This window comes from Neovison vison, chromosome 12, assembly GCF_020171115.1.
Source record: "Neovison vison isolate M4711 chromosome 12, ASM_NN_V1, whole genome shotgun sequence".
NCBI classification, from domain to species: Eukaryota; Metazoa; Chordata; class Mammalia; order Carnivora; family Mustelidae; genus Neogale; species Neogale vison.
In genome coordinates, this window is record NC_058102.1 from 10,923,704 (window position 1) to 10,943,387 (window position 19,684).

General features: G+C 52.4%; 1 protein-coding gene across 1 annotated transcript; it reads left to right on the plus strand.

Annotated features, from left to right (window-relative positions):
* Positions 1–59: 59 nt before the first annotated feature.
* Positions 60–12,521, plus strand: TST (thiosulfate sulfurtransferase). Its single transcript, XM_044227680.1, has 3 exons — positions 60–114; positions 805–1,420; positions 12,059–12,521. The coding sequence occupies exons 2-3, from the start codon at positions 808–810 to the stop codon at positions 12,355–12,357; spliced, it is 912 nt and encodes a 303-aa protein (XP_044083615.1). The 5' UTR covers positions 60–114; positions 805–807; the 3' UTR covers positions 12,358–12,521.
* The last annotated feature ends 7,163 nt before the right edge of the window (positions 12,522–19,684 follow it).

A 19,684-nucleotide genomic window follows, 5' to 3' on the forward strand; every position in this document is an offset into this window, starting at 1 on the left:
CCCTCCTGCGGCGGCGCGATGGTGCAGGCCGGCCAGGGAGGTGTGGGCTCCGGGTTTGAACTAGCCAACTTCTCCAGCGGTCAGGGACGAGCGCCAGGGCGGCAGCGAGGGCGAGTGAGTGCGGCCGGGTGGGACGGCGGCCAGGCGCCCGTGCCGCTCGGGATTGGGCCACCTGTCTGGCCCCTGCGACCTCGGGAAGGGTCCCCCCGGCGAGAGCAGGGCAGGGTGCCCGGGGAACCTCGGACCCAGCAGGGGCAGAGGGCACCGAGCTGGGGCTGGGCGCAGGCGTTCTGGAGGCGGGCGAGCCCTCCCGGGCTGCTGAGATTGGCTGTGGGGGACTCGCCAGAGGTTCGGGCGAGCGCGTGTGCGAGCCCCAGCGACCCCTCCCCCGGGCTCCCTTTCCTCTCCCCTCCCAGCCAAGGGGGTTCCAAGTTCAACAGGTTCCCCTCTCCCCCGTCCTGGGCATCTTTTCGCCGCTCTTTTCTGGCAGGATCCCGAGGACGAGAACCGTAGCTCCCGGGACCGGGCGCCCTCCCCTCCAGCATCCCCTTCTGGGGCGCTCCGAGGCTCTTGCCCGCCCCCTTCTGCGCGGGGTGGGGCCCCAGGGAGGGGCGGAGCGGCCTTTCCTGGGCCGAATGGGCAGACCTTTCCCGCAGCCTGCCTCGAGCGCAGCGGCGGGGTTGCTGGGCTGCCGCGAACACACCACCCCCGGGGAGTGCGGTGGGAAAAAGCTCCTCCCAGACCCCGCCCCGCTGTACACCCGGACCTCATGCCGCTCTCTTTCCTGGTTTCCACCCGCGCCAGGTGATGCGCAGAGCTGAAACCATGGTTCATCAGGTGCTCTACCGGGCGCTGGTCTCCACCAAGTGGCTGGCGGAGTCGGTTCGGGCTGGCAAGCTGGGGCCGGGCCTGCGGGTGCTGGATGCGTCCTGGTACTCGCCGGGCACCCGCGAGGCCCGCAAGGAGTACCTCGAGCGTCATGTGCCCGGCGCCTCCTTCTTTGATATAGAGGAGTGCCGGAACACAGAGTCGCCCTACGAGATGATGCTGCCCAGCGAGGCCCACTTCGCCGACTACGTGGGCCGTCTGGGCATCAGCAACCAGACGCACGTGGTGGTGTATGACGGTGACAACCTGGGCTGCTTCTACGCGCCCCGGGTCTGGTGGATGTTCCGTGTGTTTGGCCACCGCACCGTGTCGGTGCTCAACGGCGGCTTCCGAAACTGGCTGAAGGAGGGCCTCCCGGTGACGTCGGAGCCCTCACGCCCGGAGCCCGCCGTCTTCAAAGCCACCCTGGACCGCTCCCTGCTCAAAACCTACGAGCAGGTGCTGGAGAACCTCGAGTCTAAGAGGTTCCAGCTGGTGGATTCACGGTCCCAAGGACGGTACCTGGGCACTGAGCCAGAGCCCGACGCAGTAGGTAGGTGTCCTGGGGGGTGGGTGGCTCCCGGGGAGTGATGCCCCTATGGAATGATGGGGAGTAAGGATGTCTGGGACCTCTCCAGGGGTTGACTTCAGTTCCTTGCTCCCCCTCCCATAGGTGAGGTCCCGGTCTTCATCTGCGAAATGAGAGAGCAGAGCCAAAGTTAAGAGTTATTTCTGCTTTGATGCGCAAGGACCTACCTCTGTGTTCCCATAGCCGCGTGCTAACAAGCAATCTAGCATCCCTATGGGGTGGCATCAGCAGAGGTGACCGGTGACATCTCCACCCACATCCATGCCCAGGCACAGCTCCTGGACATGCCCAAAGGTGTGTCCATGAGCTCACACATGTGTCTCTGTACAGAGGCTCTCAAGGACACCTAGCTTCCTAGGGCCTCCCTTAGTTTCCCAGAAAACCCGGGTAGACATCAACAGTGCCCTGCCGGCAGCACCCCCCACCCCGCTTCCAGCTCCCTGGGCCCCCTGACCTTTCCAAAACAGCTGCTGCCTGTTCGCAGAGCTATAAAATTAGCTACTGTTTCCTGCGAAGCCCTCAACACCACATTAACTCATCCAAGAAAGCTTATAATACGCCATGTTAGAGAGGAGGAAACAAAGGAGGGAGGACCTTCAGTTACTTGCTCAGTTAAGTGGCAGAGTTGAGATTTAACCCAGTGCTGACTAGTTTCATACTAGTGCTCTAAACCAGGCACCCACAGAGAGATGGCTCATCCCGTCCTGTGGACAAAGGGGAGGCAGGGAGGGTTCCACATTGCTGGGGTGGGGGGAGTCTCAGGAGAGGAAGTGCTGAGTTCTAGAACCTCCTATCAGAGAACCTTAGAAGTCTCACCATCAGCCTGGCTGGGTTTCTTTCCTCACTGCTGTGGGGGCCACTCCAGGCTGACTTGAGCCCTGGGAGTGGCCAACACCTCCCGGCTCTGTGCTCTGTCCTTGGGCATGGTCTGCAGAACCTAGGTCCAGTGCAACATTTTTCCTAACTTGTTGAAAAATGACTCTTCCTGTCTGCGCCTCTGAGGGAGAGGATGCTGTGAAAACAGTTCTGGACATTCTTAGAGCTGGAGGTCCTGAGAGGTCACCTCATCGGACAGAAGGGAAACTGAGGCACACAGAGGAAGTGGCAGGTCAAGGCCCTGTGGCTAGTTCATGGCACAGCTATGGCTTTCCCCAGGCCCCATGTGTTTCCTGCCCAGGCTCTCTGGAGGCCTGGAGTTGAAGAATCAGAGACTTCCAGTTGGACCCCCTACAGACCTCCTCCTGGCCTTGGTCCAAGATGCCTTCCCTCGTTGGAACTTACGCTGCCATCATGGGGAGGAATGATAGAATTGTTTCCCTTAGCTCCTTCTTGGCTTGCCCTGAGCAAGCTAGAAATAAGCCAAGAGGGTCAGATCCCATCTCCTCACTCCTATTTTAGGATGAGGGCACTGAGACTCAGAGAGGGGTCCCTCCCCATCGCCCTTCTCTCTACCTCCTACCACCTCCAGATCCTGGGTCCCGGGGAGAATGGATGCTTCCTCCTGGGAGGTCAGCCCCTCCTCTGTGGTGAGACCTCAGTCAATTCCTTGACCTCTCTGGGTTCCCTTATTTTAAAACAAGAAGAGGAATGCCAGCCTTGCCCACCTGGCTGTGTACTTAATTAAAGGCAGCAGTGGCTGGAAGGGTGTTTTGAGAAATGGAGGAGCCACGCTGAGGGCTGGGCCGTCTAGAAAGCATGGGCGTGGCACTTCTTCCCTAAAAGGCTTTGCGAGCCTCCTGAACAACACGTTTTGGGAGCACCGAGGCGCGTGGGGCTCTCTGACTTCATGGTGCCCAGCTTGGCTTGGGCTCTGCCGTCTAGATGGAACCCCCAGGGCCTGTGTGGTGGGCAGAATGTCCTGGTAGAGGAGCTGGGAGTGGGCCTTGGACTCCCGATGGCTGCTTCCTGCTGACACCGAGACAAGCACCTTCCCCAGCCCCAGCGTTATGCCCCAGTGCCTTTGGTCCTGATTGTAAGGAGTCCAAGGTAAGAGTCAGACAGATCTGAGTTTGCATCCTGCACTGGGCAGCTGCGGGCAGGCCCTTTCCTCCTTAATGAAAGGAGCATGCTCACCTTCTAGAACGCTGGGGGAAGCCAGCAGAGCAGGTGGCAGGCGAATGCAACCAGGGTTTTTATAAGCCCTGTTCTCTTTTCCTCTGGCCTCTGCCTCGAGGGCAAGAAGGGTGAAGAGGGAGGAGACTGACCCCTCATGGGCACTTCCATCTGCAGAATGTTTGTTTTTTGCATATTTTCTCCTTGAAGCCACCCTGTGCTGGGAGGAACGTGGGAGTTAGGACCGATCCCACTTCGCAGGTGGGGAAGGGGAGGAGAAGGTTCTCTAAGGAGGCAGAGTGGCCAAGATTTGACCCGAGGCGGCAGGCCTCAAAGTGAGGCTGTTTCCCAAGGCCACTGCTGTGTAAGCAAACACAGGGCCTGGGGGGAGAAAGGTCACAGCCGCACAGTGTAGTAGTGTTGCTTCATGGGATCCTGGGGCCCCTCTGCCTGTGTCTCTCTCCCCGGAGCTGAGGGCTGGTGTAGGATGGGGGCAGGAAGCATGCTGAGCTGCCTCCCAGTGGCCCAGAGCTGCCCACTGGGGCATCCCACCCTGGATTGCTTTGTATCTATAGGAGGAAAGCAAGAAAGAGCAAAATGGGTTTTCCTGGCCTGGAAAACCCACAGTGATCAGCGGCCTGAGAGATGTCAGTTCACCCTGCCACGCCCTGTCACATCCTCCTCAGGAGCTGGGAGCTTCCTGGGTTAATCTGAACCGGCCCCAAGATGCCGAGGGCAGGGAAAGAGCAGACCAAGGAAAGAGCAGGCCACCCCAGGTCGGTTGGTGGCAGGTTTAATAAGGGAACATAAGGGCTGGTCTTGGGTGGCCAGCTGCAAGATGAGATTTCCACACCCGCCTGACAGATCTTGAAAGCTTATACGGAGGCCTTAACTGGGGCTAGTCCCTTACACGCTGTCCAGCTGGTCTCAGAACCACATTCAAGGCTGTGTCCTTGGGGCAGCCTCTGGGAGCGGGGAAGCAAGCAGAAGGCACATTCCAAGGATGGGAGGGGGAAAGGAATCTCCAGTTGCCCCGGTCCAGCTCATGGGTCAACTGGTGGTTATGTCCTCTCCACGACCTCTCCCCCCAAATTCTACCCCTCATGTTGGCTCCTAGGACCTGTCACACCTGTCACACCCCCTCCCCCGCACTTCTGCACTGTGCCCTGAACAGTCAGCAAGAGGCTTTATAAGCATGCTGGTGCCTCCCTTGGTGGCTCTCTATGTTGGAGGCAGAGGCCACAGCAAGAGAAAATACGGGCACATACAAGAGAAAACACAGAGTCAGACAGTGTTGCCCCATCAGAGGTTACATTTTCCATCAAGAGCCCCATGATCCAAACCAGTGATTTATAAAGTCCCCTGACCTGGGAGTCGGATCATTCACGGCCTTCCCTTATTTTCTCAAGTGACTTATTTTTTTTTTAAGATTTTATTTATCTCAGAGAAAGGAAGAGAGAGAGAGTACAGAGGGAGAGGTAGGCTCCTGAGCAGAGAGCAGGAAGCCTGACGGGCTCGATCCCAGGACTCCGGGACCATGACCCGAGCTGAAGGCAGACGCTTAACCCACTGAGCCACCGAGGTGCCCCTCTCATATGGCTCAGTAAATAGACTCAATGACGTAATAGACTCAATGACGTCATAGACTCATCAGATATGAACACGGCAGCATTCTGTTTGGATAACGGCACAGGTGGCTCCTTACCCGGCAGTGATGGTGTCTAAGACCGTCCTGCTTTGGAGGACAGCTTTTCCTGCTGAGGATAGTTTGGTGTTCAGTAAGGACAGGTGTTGTTGGCCGTCATTCGAGGCTTGCTGGGTGAATCTCGTTTGGGCAGGATGGATAGCCCAGGTCCCCCTCCTCTTCCCCTCTTCCAATGGTGCTGTTCTGTTCCAGGTGTAATGCATTTTAGCAGGTCCGCCTTCTGGCAAGACCTGGGATCCCCAGGACTTTGAGATCCCCACAAAGAAGGAGCACTTCCCCCCTCACCCAGGCCCGAGAAGTCACTCGCCCGTCCTGGTGGGGCATCTCATTGCCAATTCCAACAGGTGACATCTCGCCCACGTGTGCTGGGCTCTGTTCTCAGCAGCACAGCACATCAATCCGCAGGGAGCAGGGACAATGGACACCCCCCTCCACTTCTGTGCATTTATAGCGCTGGGTGTCTGGGCAAGGGTCCCCAGTCTGGGCAATGGGGCAACAGGCCCTGCTAATTAATTGTTCATACATAGGAAAGCCTGGGACACGGCTTTAAATGACTCCCAGCCCAGGTGGTTTTACCCAGGAGTAATTGAATCTGCTGCTTTAATATTCATTTTCCCTTTTTATCAACCCACCTGCTGGCAGGTTATAGGAGAGATGGGGACCTCCATTCTAGGTCGTGTTCTTTTGCCCAGTTTTGCAATATACCCCCAACCGCTGTCTAGTCAACGAGAGTAGCTAAACACCATGTTCCGCTTCTCTAATCCCCTTGTGGTGGCAGCCTGGTTCATAGTCACCAGGGAAGGCTGGGGGTAGACCAGAGGTGGTATCCACGCAAACCGGGCATAGGGGAGAGGGAGCAGCATAACCGATCTGCCAATCGGTCACCAATTGGGATTTCTGGTGAAAGGCCCCAGGCTCCTTTGCCAGTTGCCTTGTGTGTCATTTACAAGACACAGGACATGCTGTCACTGCATTAACCAAGTCACTCTATGTCAGGGGCAAGCCAGCATCCTTGGCTATATGCCAACCCACCTGGATGTGATGCATCGTTCTATGCGTCCAACCTGTTCTATGTCCTGAGGAGCCAGTCGATAAGGATCGTACCTGGGCTGGGGCATCGGTTTCTTGACTGCCAGGGGGTGAGTGTCAGTGCCTCACTACCTGGGAATTGGAAAGGTGAAGACTGTCTCAGACTCCTGCAGGCAAGCCCAAACATTCCCTCATCTATCCTGACCCCATAAGGACCCACTTGTGGTCATCTACCCCTCAGCTCCCCATTGCCCAAACCATAGCGTTAATGTGGTTGAAGACCAGGGCCCAGGAGTGACTACGAGTTCAGCCCACTGGCTGCCGTGACCGCTTCCTCTCTGAGCGTCCCCATCTGGAGGTGCGCTGTGGGCACTGTTAGGAGCCCGTGTTCTATGGGGGCACACAGAGGTTTGGCCCCCATCCAGAGCTAGGACCAAAATCTTAGGGGTACTCCCTCCTGTTGTCTCTGCCACGGTGCCTGACCCCTATCTCCCAGAGTCCCAGACTCATTCACTCCAATGAGAGCCTTGCTTTGGAAATGCCCAGAGACTGACCATGTCATTAATATTTTTACCTTCTCCCTGATCCTAGTCACCATTTCTTTACCAGGTGGCAGAAGGGACAGCAGCGCTGTCCTCAAAAACCCTACCATCCCTACAAAGGCCTGTAGCTCTTTCATCTTCTCGAGGGTTGGAAGGACCCGTATCTTACCAGTCACAACATCGGGGAAGAATTGTGTCTTCCCTGAACAAATGATTCCCAAAAACTTGATCACAGTGCATGGGCCTTGAATCTTCTGCAAGTTCATCACCATTCTTCCCACACAGATGTTCAACCAGGGCTACAGCGTGTCCGGCCGCAGATACAAGTTTGCTCACGTTAATATTACGGCATCAATGTAATGGGCGCATTTTACTGATGTGAGGAAGGAGAGTAGGGACCGTTCTCGGGATACCATCCCATGTAATTAATCCTTGCTCAGGTCACTGGTATGATCTTTATTTGTCCGTCTTGCCTGTGAATCTCCCTAAACAGGAGACCCCTTTGCAGGAAATGCTCCAATGAGAATTCATTCTCATGCAATTGACAAGGGAATGTGGTTCTTTTTGTGATAGATCTTTTAAAGTAAAAACCAAGATTATGGTTGGTAACATGATACCAGGACATATCAGATTTTTAGGAATTTTATATACTTTCCGGAACACTCCTATTAATAACTTCTATATAAATAGTTCCTAAGGAAGGATGAACATTACTTCCATGATACTCCCCATGTAATTTAACATATGAAATGTCTGATTAGTTTAATACTTCTCTCTTACGAGAAGAAAAAAACAAATCTATCGAGCCTGTCCAGGAAAATCTCCAAGTTAGTTCAAGATCAGTAAGGCTTCATTTAGAGTTTGATTTGGGGGAAGTTCATCAAAAATACCAAAGATTTTAAAATACATGCTCTTGTAGGATCACGGATGGTTGTGAAGCAATATTCAGTTATCCATTTAACCAAAATGACAATTAAAGACTTCAAAGGTAAATAGGGAAATTGCATACTTATAAAAAAAAAATAAACCGAACACTTAGCTCTTTTAAGAGAGAAGACTCCATTTTCATAGATACTCAAAGGCCTGGTAAAGACTGCATGAAACAGGAACTTACTTTGATAAAACAGAATCTTTGTTTTCTAAGTAGGTTACCTAAAAGGCAAAGAAAAAACTTTCACGATCCCATCAAGAACAGACCAATCATCCAAGAAAACTTTATCCATTATAGCAGATGAGAGAAAATTAAATTTCAGTTTCACATGAGTTCACTTTGATATACAGTTTATTTTAAAGCTAATTAAATAGTGCTCTTTTACAGATTGACTTTGGTAATACCTTCAGGAGGTAGAAAAAGTATATATTAACATATAGGCCTATGTAAACATACAGACAGAGATCCCATAACTTAGCCCTCGACAAGTCATCCTGGGGAGATGTGGGCTAGTCTTTGGACAGGGGACCTTCTAGAACAGTCTGTACCCTCCCAAGCCCCAGATTTTTTGCTACAGTCTCTGTGGGTACTGTTTTGGTTATCTCCTGGGGTGTTTACATTTCAAAGACATAAGATTTGCAACTTTGGGTTTAGTTTTCCCCTAGGTTTAGGGGCAATTGCTATTAAAAATGTTCCTTTGTATTAGGGGCGGGAAGGCATGAGGGATCTCCGCTTCCCTCAGCCATAGCATCTTCATTCCTGCTGCTGCTTGCCTGGCACTCCACCTCTCAGCGTCCTAATCAGCTTTTCTCACAAGCTCTTGTGTCTTAATCCACAGCATCTCATGCCTTCTTCACCCTGCAAAAAAAAAAAAAGTTGCATCAAGATTTCCAGCCGATTTACTCTCCTGCTCGAAGCCAGCAGAGTAGTGGACACCTGCACGGCCTTCTCTAACCTCAGCTCTTCCTAACTTGACTTTGAGCCTCTGGCTGGGCACCAGTGCCCTGCTGAACCACTCCCAGTAGAGGCCAGTGCCCTGTGACAACCGTTCGCTTCATTTCTCTGCTGCAGTGCTGTGCACAGTATCTCGAACAAGCACAGGAAAGCAGCCAGAGTGTCGGGGATGTTCCTGGACTCAAGCAGGGGTCCATAATCCCCTAACATATGAGCCACCCCTCCCCACACAGGGGTCGCTGGCCGATGTAAGGTTTCCTTCACGAATACCTCTTTCCCAAGGCCCACTTTTTTAGTCTCCTGGCTGGCTGGCCAACGTTTAGTTCCCAGCCTCTCTGGGGTAATCAGAAACCAGCCCCAGAGACAGAGGGTAGGGAGAGGCTGAAGAAAGAGGCAGGCCACTCCAGATTGATGGGTGGCAGGTTTAATAAGCAAGGGAACTTACAAGGCTTGTCTTGGCTGGCCATACCATGAGATTGCCGCGCCCACCCACCAGATCTCAACAGTTTATACAACACCTTAACTGAGGTCGGTCCCATACACACTGTCCAGCTGGGCTCAATACCACATCACTATCGCAAGGCCAAGTCCTTGGGGGCAGCCTCTGGGAGCGGGGAAGGCAAGCAGAATGTGCACTCCAAGGGCAAGGAAGTGGGAGAGGAACCTCCAGTGGCCCCAGTCCAGCTCCTGGGTGAACCAGTGGCCACGTCCTCTCGATGACCTCCTCCCACCACTGGCATCTTCTTGGCCAAAGCTGGAGCACAAAGTCTCAGGTCCCTGAATGGGAGGAACCTAAGAGTTCATCTTATCCATTTCCCTGCCTCAGTTCCCTTTTCTAGACAGGCTCAGGGTAGCCCAAGAACACAGGTTTTAGGGTCAGACAGACCTGACTTCACTTCACACACCTGTGTGTCCTAAGCCAAGTTTCCTTTTGTCCCATCAGAGCTGGGAGGATCATCCGGCTTTGTGAGGATTCGGGAAGACAAAGCTCTTGAGCTAACCCTTGGTCTGGTGCCTGGTGCCACAGGTCTGAGCATGGTGGCCTGCCTGCTGGTGGGGGTGAGGGGGTAGCAGAAAGACTTGAAATTGCAGTGGAGGTCAGACTTGGGGGAAAAGCAGCGGGAACCCCCACTTCTGGGCCAGCATGCCTTGCCTTCGGCTGGCTATTCTCCAAGGTTCTCTGGGCTAGATTCATCTTGGCCCTTGTCACGAATGGGCGGTCTATGCCTGCTCATTGAAATTCCTCAGACAGGCCCTGAGACCTCTCTGGCAGAGGTGAAAGGCGGACCCCCGCCTCCTGAGGCTGGCCCAGTTTTGGGAAGCCCGCATCACAGAAACCCCCCACCCCGACTTCTTTGCTCCCGAGAGGTGCCTTTTATGTAGTCAGAAGAAAGCAGTGAAGCTGTTTTCATCCAGGATGAGAGAAAAGAAGCAAAACAACATTCAGAACTTAACAAACGCTTGCACTTCCAAATGCACTTAAATTCAGCCCACTGCCTGGATGCTGAAAGATTTTTAAGTTGGGTGTCTTGGCAAAGGATGCCTTTGAAGCCAACAGATCTGTTGTTCCTCATTGGTAGGGTCAGCACTCATCCAGGCTCAGATTAAAATTTCTGGACACAAAAGATGAAATGACAGCAGGAAGAAATCACTGTGGTTTCTAAGTTAGGACATCTGTTTAATCAAAGGATCTCTTGACTCATGTCTGTGAATCTGGCAAGCCTCTTTGGCTTCAGGGTCCTGGGACTGGAATGTTGCTGGCATGTTGTACCCCGACTGTGCCCGGCATTACTAGGGGCTTCTACCTACTGTAGCTAGTCTTCTCCATAAGGCTGAGAGGTAGATGGGGTTATCTCCCCCATTTCATAGATGAGAAGACTGAGGCTCAGGGATTCAGGGCTTCCTGGCTACACCCTGCCCTAATGTGTGCTTTGGTCCTGTCCTCTCCCTCCCACTGCTGCCCTCCCTGGTCCTGCCCTGTCCCATGTCCAGGTTTAAGGAGTGTAGTGGGGAATTTTGGAGGAAGGGGAGCCCAAAGAGATGCTCAAATCTGTCTTGGGCCCCACTCCCCATATTCAAAGTCTGCCAGGGTGTGGGGGTGCTTGAGGGAGAGAGGAGCGACCTTCGGCATGCTCAGGGTGGGACGGAGACCTTGGTCTTGCAGGCAGCTCCAGCTCTGGCCTTGGCCCAGGTCTCTTTGCCCCCCAACCCCTGCAGACTGTTCTGAAACCAGATTTGGCAGAGGAGAGACCATTCCAGAATTGACCCTGGAGCCAGCTCAGACCCCCATTCTACTTCTATCCATTTGGGCCTTCTACTTCTATTTGGGCCTTTCAGCTAGGAAGGCCTGAGGAGACCACAGTGCCCCCACCCCTTCCTTCCCCCGGGGTGGGTCGTGAAGTGATGGGAGCATCAGCATCTGAGCATGGATGGACCAGGGGCAGCAGCTGGTGCTTTGCTCCTACCTGAAAGGGGGTTGGAGAAGGTGGGGAAAATTGAAACAGGCGGGCTGGGGTGCCTGCCGTTCCTGCTATAGTTGGAGGAGAAATAGGGTGGGGGACATCCGGGGCCCATGGAGACTCTAGGCCCATGGAGACTCTCCTTCCCATTTTACTCCTGGGGAAACTGAGGCTCAGAGAGGTGACATGCCTTGCTTAAGATCACCCTTCTGGTAAGTAGCCGAGCTGGGATTCGAACTTAGGTCTAGCAGCAGGTCACATTTTCCTTAACAGGAACATCAGAGGACTTGGTGTAATCCTGGGTCTACCTTTGCCTCCCCATGTGGCCTTAGGTGAGCCATTTCATGCTGCCAAACCTCGGTGTCTACATCTGTAAAATGGACATTCTATTTTATGCATTTATATTATATTAATGAATCATGTGGTTATCCATCTAGCATCTGCCTTCCTTGCTAGACCGTAATCTTCCCGAGAACCTGGACCATGTCCACTGCTGTGTTCTTAGCAATTGGCCCCCCACGAAGCATTTGCTTCTCAATAACCCTATGAGATAGGTATGTACCATTGAGCCCATTCTACAGATGAGAAAACCGATTCGGAGAAGGGAAGCATTTGCCCAAGGTAGATGTTAATAAAAAGGCCAGTAAATGGCAGAGCTGAGACTCATCTCTGTCCTCTCAAGCAGGGATGATGTTGGACATCCCAACCTCAGGGCAGGTTTTGGGGGAGGGAGCCCTTCGCCTTCAGTCTCCAGCATTCCGTGGGGGCGGGGCCAGGATTCAGTTGAACTCTGAGAAGGGCAAAGTGTTATTTTGTGTGTGAAGCTCCCTCTCCTTATGGCCATGGCCGCAGTGGTTCCCACCCCCTTTTCCCCCCACCCCCTTTCCTGCTCCTAAACCTGTCCTTCCCTCTGTCCTCTGCCGCGCCCAGGACTGGACCCTGGCCACATCCGCGGCTCAGTCAACATGCCGTTCATGGACTTCTTGACCGCGGACGGCTTCGAGAAGACCCCAGAGGAGCTGCGTGCTATGTTCGAGGCCAAGAAGGTGAACCTAGCGCAGCCCCTCATTGCCACGTGCCGGAAGGGAGTCACTGCCTGCCACATCGCCCTGGCCGCCTACCTCTGCGGCAAGCCGGATGTGGCCGTCTACGATGGCTCCTGGTCCGAGTGGTTCCGCCGGGCACCCCCGGAGACGCGTGTGTCCCAGTGGAAGCGGGAGAAAGCCTGAGTGGCGGGTCTCCTCGCTGGCAGGCAGCTCCCGTCTGCTTAGTGACTGCAGCCTGACATGTCGTGTGTACCTCTTTAGCAAAGGACACTGACCGGGTTTTAGAATTGCTATGTAGAGCTTTCCTTCCCCCCCGAAACACTGGAATAAATTGCCTTTTCTGAGTAGCTGTGTTTGCCTGCCTTTCCCTGGGTTTCACAACCGTGCCACATACGCCCAGCTCCTTCATGTTCCTTAGAACCCACCGAGGCCACAAACCTCCAGAGCAGCCCCTAGCTGGGGAGGCCACACTGAGCATGCCACCCTATTATTTCATTCTGGCAAAGGAAGCCACCTGTTGTCCCATGTCTGGTACAGCATACTGGGACCTACCTGAAAGGGGGTTGGAGAAGGTGGGGAAAATTGAAACAGGCGGGCTGGGGTGCCTGCCGTTCCTGCTATAGTTGGAGGAGAAATAGGGTGGGGGACATCCGGGCTTCCAAAGCCGTGTCCCCCAATACAGGTCATGGGGTCTCTCGGAAGAGGCGATGCTCAGAAGCGGGCCTGAGGAAGATGACCTCCTCCTGGGGTGTCCTTCCTGGCTCACACCTGACCCTCCAGGGAACACATGAAGAGAGCCTGGAAAAGCAGCCTCAGCTCTGGGAGAAGGTTCCAGAGCCCTGGCACTGGGAAGCTATGGTAGAAGACAGGACCCACGTGGCTGGATTTTGAGTTTCCTAAAAACAGGCTTTCTGAGCCTTCCTTTGGGGCCATGTGTTGGGGGGGGTCCATAGCTGGTTTACTGAATTAAGCAGCATCAGGTTACGATCTGCTGAATGAGGGGGCACAAGCCACCCCCCTACCCCACAGGATCGGCAGGTAGGCCCCTCAGCATCCGAGTTCCCACTTGGGAATGTGAAAACCCTGGGTTTATTTTGATGGAAGACGCAGTTTCAATAGAACTGCACAAAAGAGAGTAAGTCACAAGATTTATCACTTACAGATTCCAGACATGGGTGGGGGGTAACGAGCAAGGGGAGGGCAGTCCTCTGTCCCAGGTCACGTGTGAGCAGGAGAGACGGACAGGGAGCCTATTACTCATAAGGTGGTTAGGACCGAGGGCACTGACTTGCCACAGGCTCGGCTTAAAGTGCTTATTTTACTGGGCGCCCTGAGAAAAACAAAGCTGGAATTGGAGATGAAATCCTAAGCTCGGCCCTTGTCTACGTCGAGTCCGGGCACAAAGAGGGTCGTCCCGTTGTCAAATGTCTGGGCAGTGCCTTAGGAGGGCTGTTTTCCCACTGGCTTCACCTAATGGGGGTCCTTTGCTTCCACTGGGTGGCCTTCCTGGGCCAAGACAAGGCCACTGAGGACCAGGGACCAAGTCCGTCGATGACACGCCCCAGTCCCCAGCCTGGCGTTGGGGAGGGCAGGTGCTCAGTAAATGCCGTAGAGACTGGGTGTCGGAGTGGGTCAGGCTGAAGGCCTGCGGGGTCTGCATGGAAGAGAGCAGAGCTGACCCCTCCTGCCTCCATACGGTCCTTGTCATGCCAGCTTTAGCCTCGAGGGGCCAGAGAATCCAGCCAAGCCACGCCCAGACCCCTGATCCCAGCAACTGTCCTAGGGAATGTATGAAGCTGCTAAGTTTGCTGTAATATTGTCACTCAGCAATAGATAATATTGGAGTGCGAGCAATCCCAGGAGACCAGTGAGGCGGCAAGAGGTGGCGGTGGTCTGGATTGGGGGCCGGGGCACCGGGGCAGTGGGTGGAGGTGGCTGAAGGGGTGCAAGCCTGGTGTACTCCGAAGGCCTTGCTGATGAGTCGCTTATGGGGTTAGCTGTGAGTTACAGGTGACATCTCTCTGTGGCAAGCCATGCACTAGGCAGTGCTCGGAAGTGACTTCGCTCAGTCCTCATTCTTATCCTTGGCGGTGAGCTGTGTCTCTTTCACATGCAAGGAAAGCTCAGCCTAAGAATCCAGCCGAAGTCACCCTTTTTTAAAGTGGTAGGCCCAGACTCAAGGGCCCTGAGTGTCACCACAGTCTCTGCCTCCCAGGGAGCCCCTGGAAGGCTGGCATGAGGAGGCAGTCTTTAGACCCCTGTCCCTGCTGAGCAACAGCCAGACAGGACTGAGCTGCTGCTGGCACCAACTGCAGAAGCCACTGAGCTCTTCATCTTCAGTAGCCCTCGTGGTTCGAACGGGGGAGAGCAGACTCTGTCTGACACTTCCTGCTCTCATTTTACTGCTCAGTCCCTCATCCCTTCTCTGATCCAGCTCAGAGAGCTCCTGGTGCACCTTTCCCTCTCCTCCCCACTCCTCTTGATCTTTATCTATGCTCATAAACACGTCCACACCTTTAATATTCAAGTTCCTTCTAAGCTGTTAAACTCCTATGCATCCTTCAAAGCCCAGTTCAAATGGCCCTTCGGAGAGCTGTGACTCTTTTCCTCAGACAAAACTCATCATGCTCTCAGCTCAATCCTTTGTTGTCCCAAGATCTTTCTTTCCACCTGATGGCACTGAAGCCCTCACTGCCTGACACACAACCTGACACACGTAGGGGGCCCTGGAAACATTTTGAGTGGATGAGAGAGTGAATGATGTCTGAAGACTCTTCCGCCCCTCCCCCGGCCCCCCAGTACTGGCTTTCCCTGGCCTCAATTCCCTAGGGTGGGCCTAGGAGTCCTGTGAGGTAACAGAACCCCATGAACAGTGCTCACCATGGCAACTCCAGGAGCAGAGAATGGCTCCTCCCTAGCAACCACTCAGGGGTCTTAACTAGAGCTTCAGCAGTGTGGATCTGCACTCCTGGGCTGCAGCACACACCAGAGAGGTTCACGTGTTTTCTGACGTTATGAGATAGAGTGGAGAGGTGAGGCAGAGAACTGTGAGGTGGGCGGGGGTCTCCCGGGACCAGGGATTTCATCTTCCCTCTCTCCATTCAGGGCTGCTCGTGAGGGAAGAGTACCCAGAAGCAACTGGACCTCCTCCCCCATTCTCCTTGACTGACATCTCTTGGGACCTTTCTCTCCAGACCAGAGACTGGCAGTGAGTCCACCCTTGTGCTCAAGCCAGTACAGGCTGCTGGGGGCCGGGGGTAGCATTAGGACCGATGGGACACAGCCATGGGCGCTGGGGATGGGGAATGGGGACAGGAAGCAGACAGCTCGCCTGAAGGAGACAGAAGATGTCAGGCTTGGTTTTAGTGCCACCTGGCTGGGGTCCTGTGTCTTTTCCGAGCCTCAGTTTCTCCATCTATGAAAGAGGGGGAGTTAATATTTTCTCCGAACACCTGAGTCCTTGGGAAGATAGACTCATCTACCAGATGTGAGAAGGTGTAACATATGAGCTGTATCAGTTATCTCTTGCCATGTAACAAGTCACCCCAAAACTTGGTGGCTTTAAGAACATTTTTAAAATGCCTCTGCCTTCGGCTCAGGTCATGATCCCAGGGTCCTGGGATCAAGCCCCACATCAGGTGCTCCGCTTAGCAGGGAGTCTGCTTCCCCCTCTCTCTGCCTGTCTCCTTGTGATCTCTATCTGTCAAATAAAAATCTTAAAAAAATTTTAATTAATTAATTAATTAGTTAATTTGGGGTGTGGGCAGAGGGAGAGAGAGAATCCCAAGCAGACTCCATGCTCAGCGTGAAGCCTGATGTGGGGCTCAATCTCACAACCCTGAGATCATGACCTGGGCCGAAAATCAAGAACCAAATGTCTAGCCTACAGAGCCACCCAAGTTCCTATAAGATTTTTTTTTTTTTAATCTCACAGCTTCTTTGGGTCAGAAATACAGATGCAGCTCCAGTGGATCCCCTGTCTCAGGGTCTTCCACAGACTATAATCAAAGCACAACTAGGGGAGGACCTCTTTCCAGGACCATGCATATGCTAGGACTCCGTTCCTCATGGATTGTTGACCTGGCCTCAGTTACCCAGGAGCTGTGGACCAGGATCCTCCCTCAGATCCTGGAGGTGGGCTTCTCCAGAGGGAAGCTCATGACATGGACCCTTCTATCAGAGTGAGCGAGCCAATGAGAGCCTGAGAGAGTGTGAATGAGCCAGAGTCACAATCTCTATATTCGATCTTCAGTGACCCTGGAAGCAGCATCCCATCACATATCCTGTTGGGTTAGAAGCTGAGTCAACAGGTCCAGTCCCCAGTCAAGGGGAGGGAGATACAAAGGTGTGCATAGCAAGAACAGGATCCTTGTAAGCCATTTCAACTGCCATCTAGGTCCCCCCACTAGGCCCCAATAATATACAGCTGTTCCATATGCCAAATACACTCATTTCCACCTGAGATCTCGAAAGGGTTTATTCCATTACAGCATCAGCTCTAAATCTAGAACCTGGTTCTACAAATCAGGCCCTGGCAGGGATGAGACTCCTTGGGTGTGATTTCTTGAGCTCAGTCCCTCCCCAGCAGTAGATCTTATGAAACTAAGCTACCAGTTTTGAAACTAAGCTGCTTATTGTGAGCACACACAACATGAAATGGTGTGGCAGACCCGGGATAAAAATGATAGACACCCCTATTCAAAAATAAGGACGCCGGAGACACAAAGGAGTCACTGGCCCGTAGCAGTTCTGAAATCCAGCCAAGGAAATGTTGAACTTTTCCTGATTGGGTTTCAAGGCCTGGGAGTAATTCTCTATGGTTCTCAGCCCTGCCCTACAGGTACTGGTTTCCACTCCCTAACTATCCTTTTAAAAATAAATAATATAATATAACATAATATAATATATAAGTAAGTAGAATAAAATCGTGTGTATGCTGAGTAATATATGCTTCTACTGGTAGAATTTGAGAGTCCACTAGTCTCCCCCATTTTGTACTGTCTCTGCTCTCTTTGCTAGTGCTTTTCCCGATATGGTTTTCTCAATAACTGAAGCCTAAAGAGCTCGCCCCACTAGAAAACAACCACGCTCCTCTCTCCTGGGGCTCCTGCAGAGAGACAGAACCCTTAAGCTTCCTAGGGGCCCTAGTACCCCACTGTGGGTCTGTCAGGTGCATCCTTATCTATTTAAAGGGTCCTCTGTGTGACTGAATAACATGCTTTTCCTCTTTATACGGTTCCCCCCCTTTTTAAAAAAAAGATTTTATTTATTTGAGAAAGAGAAAGGGAGGGCACAAATTGGGAGAGGGAGGTGAAGGAAAAGCTGGCTCCCCACTGAGCAGGGAGCCCGACATGGGGCTCGATCCCAGGGCCTGGGGGTCATGACCTGAATGGAAGACAGATGCCCAATTGACTGAGCCACCCAGGTGCCCTATCTTCATAAGCTTTTAACAAAAGGTGGTACAGTCACATCCTTGGCTACATTTTCCTAACAGTGCTCTGAAGCCATTTCTTAATGTTAGCATCTTCTGGTGCTTGGAGAAGATGAGAATTTCCAGAACTAGTAAGTCCTGCCTCTTTTATGTTTAATGGTCCTTCCTTCAATGCCTCTTTCTTCTCTAACATTTCACTACAAACAGGAAGAAACCAGGAGACAACTTCCCTGCTTTGCTTGGAAAAACTCCTTTGCTAGATACCCATTAGTCACGGGTTCTGCTTTCCACATAACTGTCAACGACAGAGTCCAGGACACATCTTCCTCCAGGTTCTAAGAATATGTTCCTCACGTCCTTCTGTGCTAGCTATGGCAGCATCCTCCAAGTCCAGATTTCTACTCTTTATCTGTTTAAGACAATTTAAGCCTTTTTTCTTCAAAATCCACCCACGCTCCAACCACTGCCCAGTTCCAAACAAACACCCGCATTTTTAGGTATTTGTCACAGCTGAAACCCATTCTTGGTCCCAAAATATATGTTAGTGAGCTACTGCTGCATGACAAATCTATTGTTGCATGACAAAGCTTAGCAACTTCAAACTACGTGCTTAAAAAAAGTACAAATCTGTTTTCTCCCAGTTTCTATGGGTCAGGATCCTGGGTGTAACCTGGCTGGGTCTTCTGGCTCAGGGTCCCCGATGAGCTGTAATTAATATGTCAGCTGGGCTGTGTTCTCATATGAAGGCTCAACCGGGGAAGGATCCACTCCCATGCTCCTTTGCGGGGTAAGATTCATACAGTTCTTTGAGGACTATTGGGCCAAGGGTCTCTGTTCCTCATGAGCTGTTGGCTTCTCCATGGGACAGTTCAAAACGTGGCAGCTGCTTCCACCAGGGCAAACAAGCCAAGAAGAGCCAGAGAAAGAGTGTGAATAAGACAGAAGTCACTAATCTAATCTCAAAGTGACATCCTCCTCCCCCCCTTTTTTTTTTGTCATGTTCTTTTGATCAAAAGCAAGCTGCTAAGTCCAGCCCACCCTCAGGGGGATGGGGTGGGGGTACTAATGCTGTGTAAGAATCGGGGAGGGGCATGGGATCACGGAGAGTCCTGTCAGAAGCTTCACAATCACACAGTTATCACTACACAATTATTAAGTGTCAACACTAATAGGGTGTTTTGCTTTGTGATTTTTCAAAAGAATAAAATTGATCCTTTTTAAAAAAAGATTTTATTTATGTATTTGAAAAAGGCAGAGAGCACAAGTGGGAGGAGATTCAGAGGGAGAGGGAGAAGCAGACTCCCCACCAAGCAGCGAGGCTGACCTGGGGCTCCATCTCAGGACCCTGAGATCTTGACCTGATCCAAAGTTAGAGACTTAACTGATGGAGACACCCAATCATGCCTAAAATTGATCTGGTTCTTAGTCTGCTCTGAGCTTACCAGCAGACCAGCTTGCTGGGTTCCTTTATCCATAAAGTGAAGGAGTTGGGGGACGCCTGGGTGGCTCAGTTGGTTGGACGACTGCCTTCGGCTCAGGGCGTGATCCTGGAGTCCCGGGATCGAGTCCCACATCAGGCTCCCAGCTCCATGGGGAGTCTGCTTCGCTCTCTGACCTTCTCCTCGCTCATGCTCTCTCTCACTGTCTCTCTCTCTCAAATAAATAAATAAAAAATCTTTAAAAAAAAAAAAAAAAAGTGAAGGAGTTGGATTAGTTGATCCCAAAGACCCCTTCCGGCTCTGACTTGCTACTTCTATGTTATCCTTATTCCAAAGATACTTTCTGCTTAGGCCTAGGGACTAAGCATCCACTGTATGCGACACAACATTTCGCTTTTTCATATTACGAGATTCACAAAAATCTTAAGACACTGCAATAAAATCAGATATTTTGAATAAGAAGAAGGTTACTAGGAAAAGGAATACAAACCTGAATGCCCCAGGGGCTATTGAAGATGCCAGAACTGCTCTTCTTCAAAGGCCTACTTTGTGGAGCGAAGACTGAGGTCCCAACAGCGTGGTTCCTGATCTCAGCTCTCCTATTGGCCAAGATGGTTCCTTTCCCTGGAGCTTGAAAGAC

Coding starts and splice junctions, on each gene's coding strand:
- TST (XM_044227680.1), top strand. CDS start 808: ATGCGCAGAGCTGAAACCATGGTTCATCAGGTGCTCTACCGGGCGCTG. Junction 1,421..12,058: donor GCCAGAGCCCGACGCAGTAG/GTAGGTGTCCTG, acceptor TGCCGCGCCCAG/GACTGGACCCTGGCCACATC.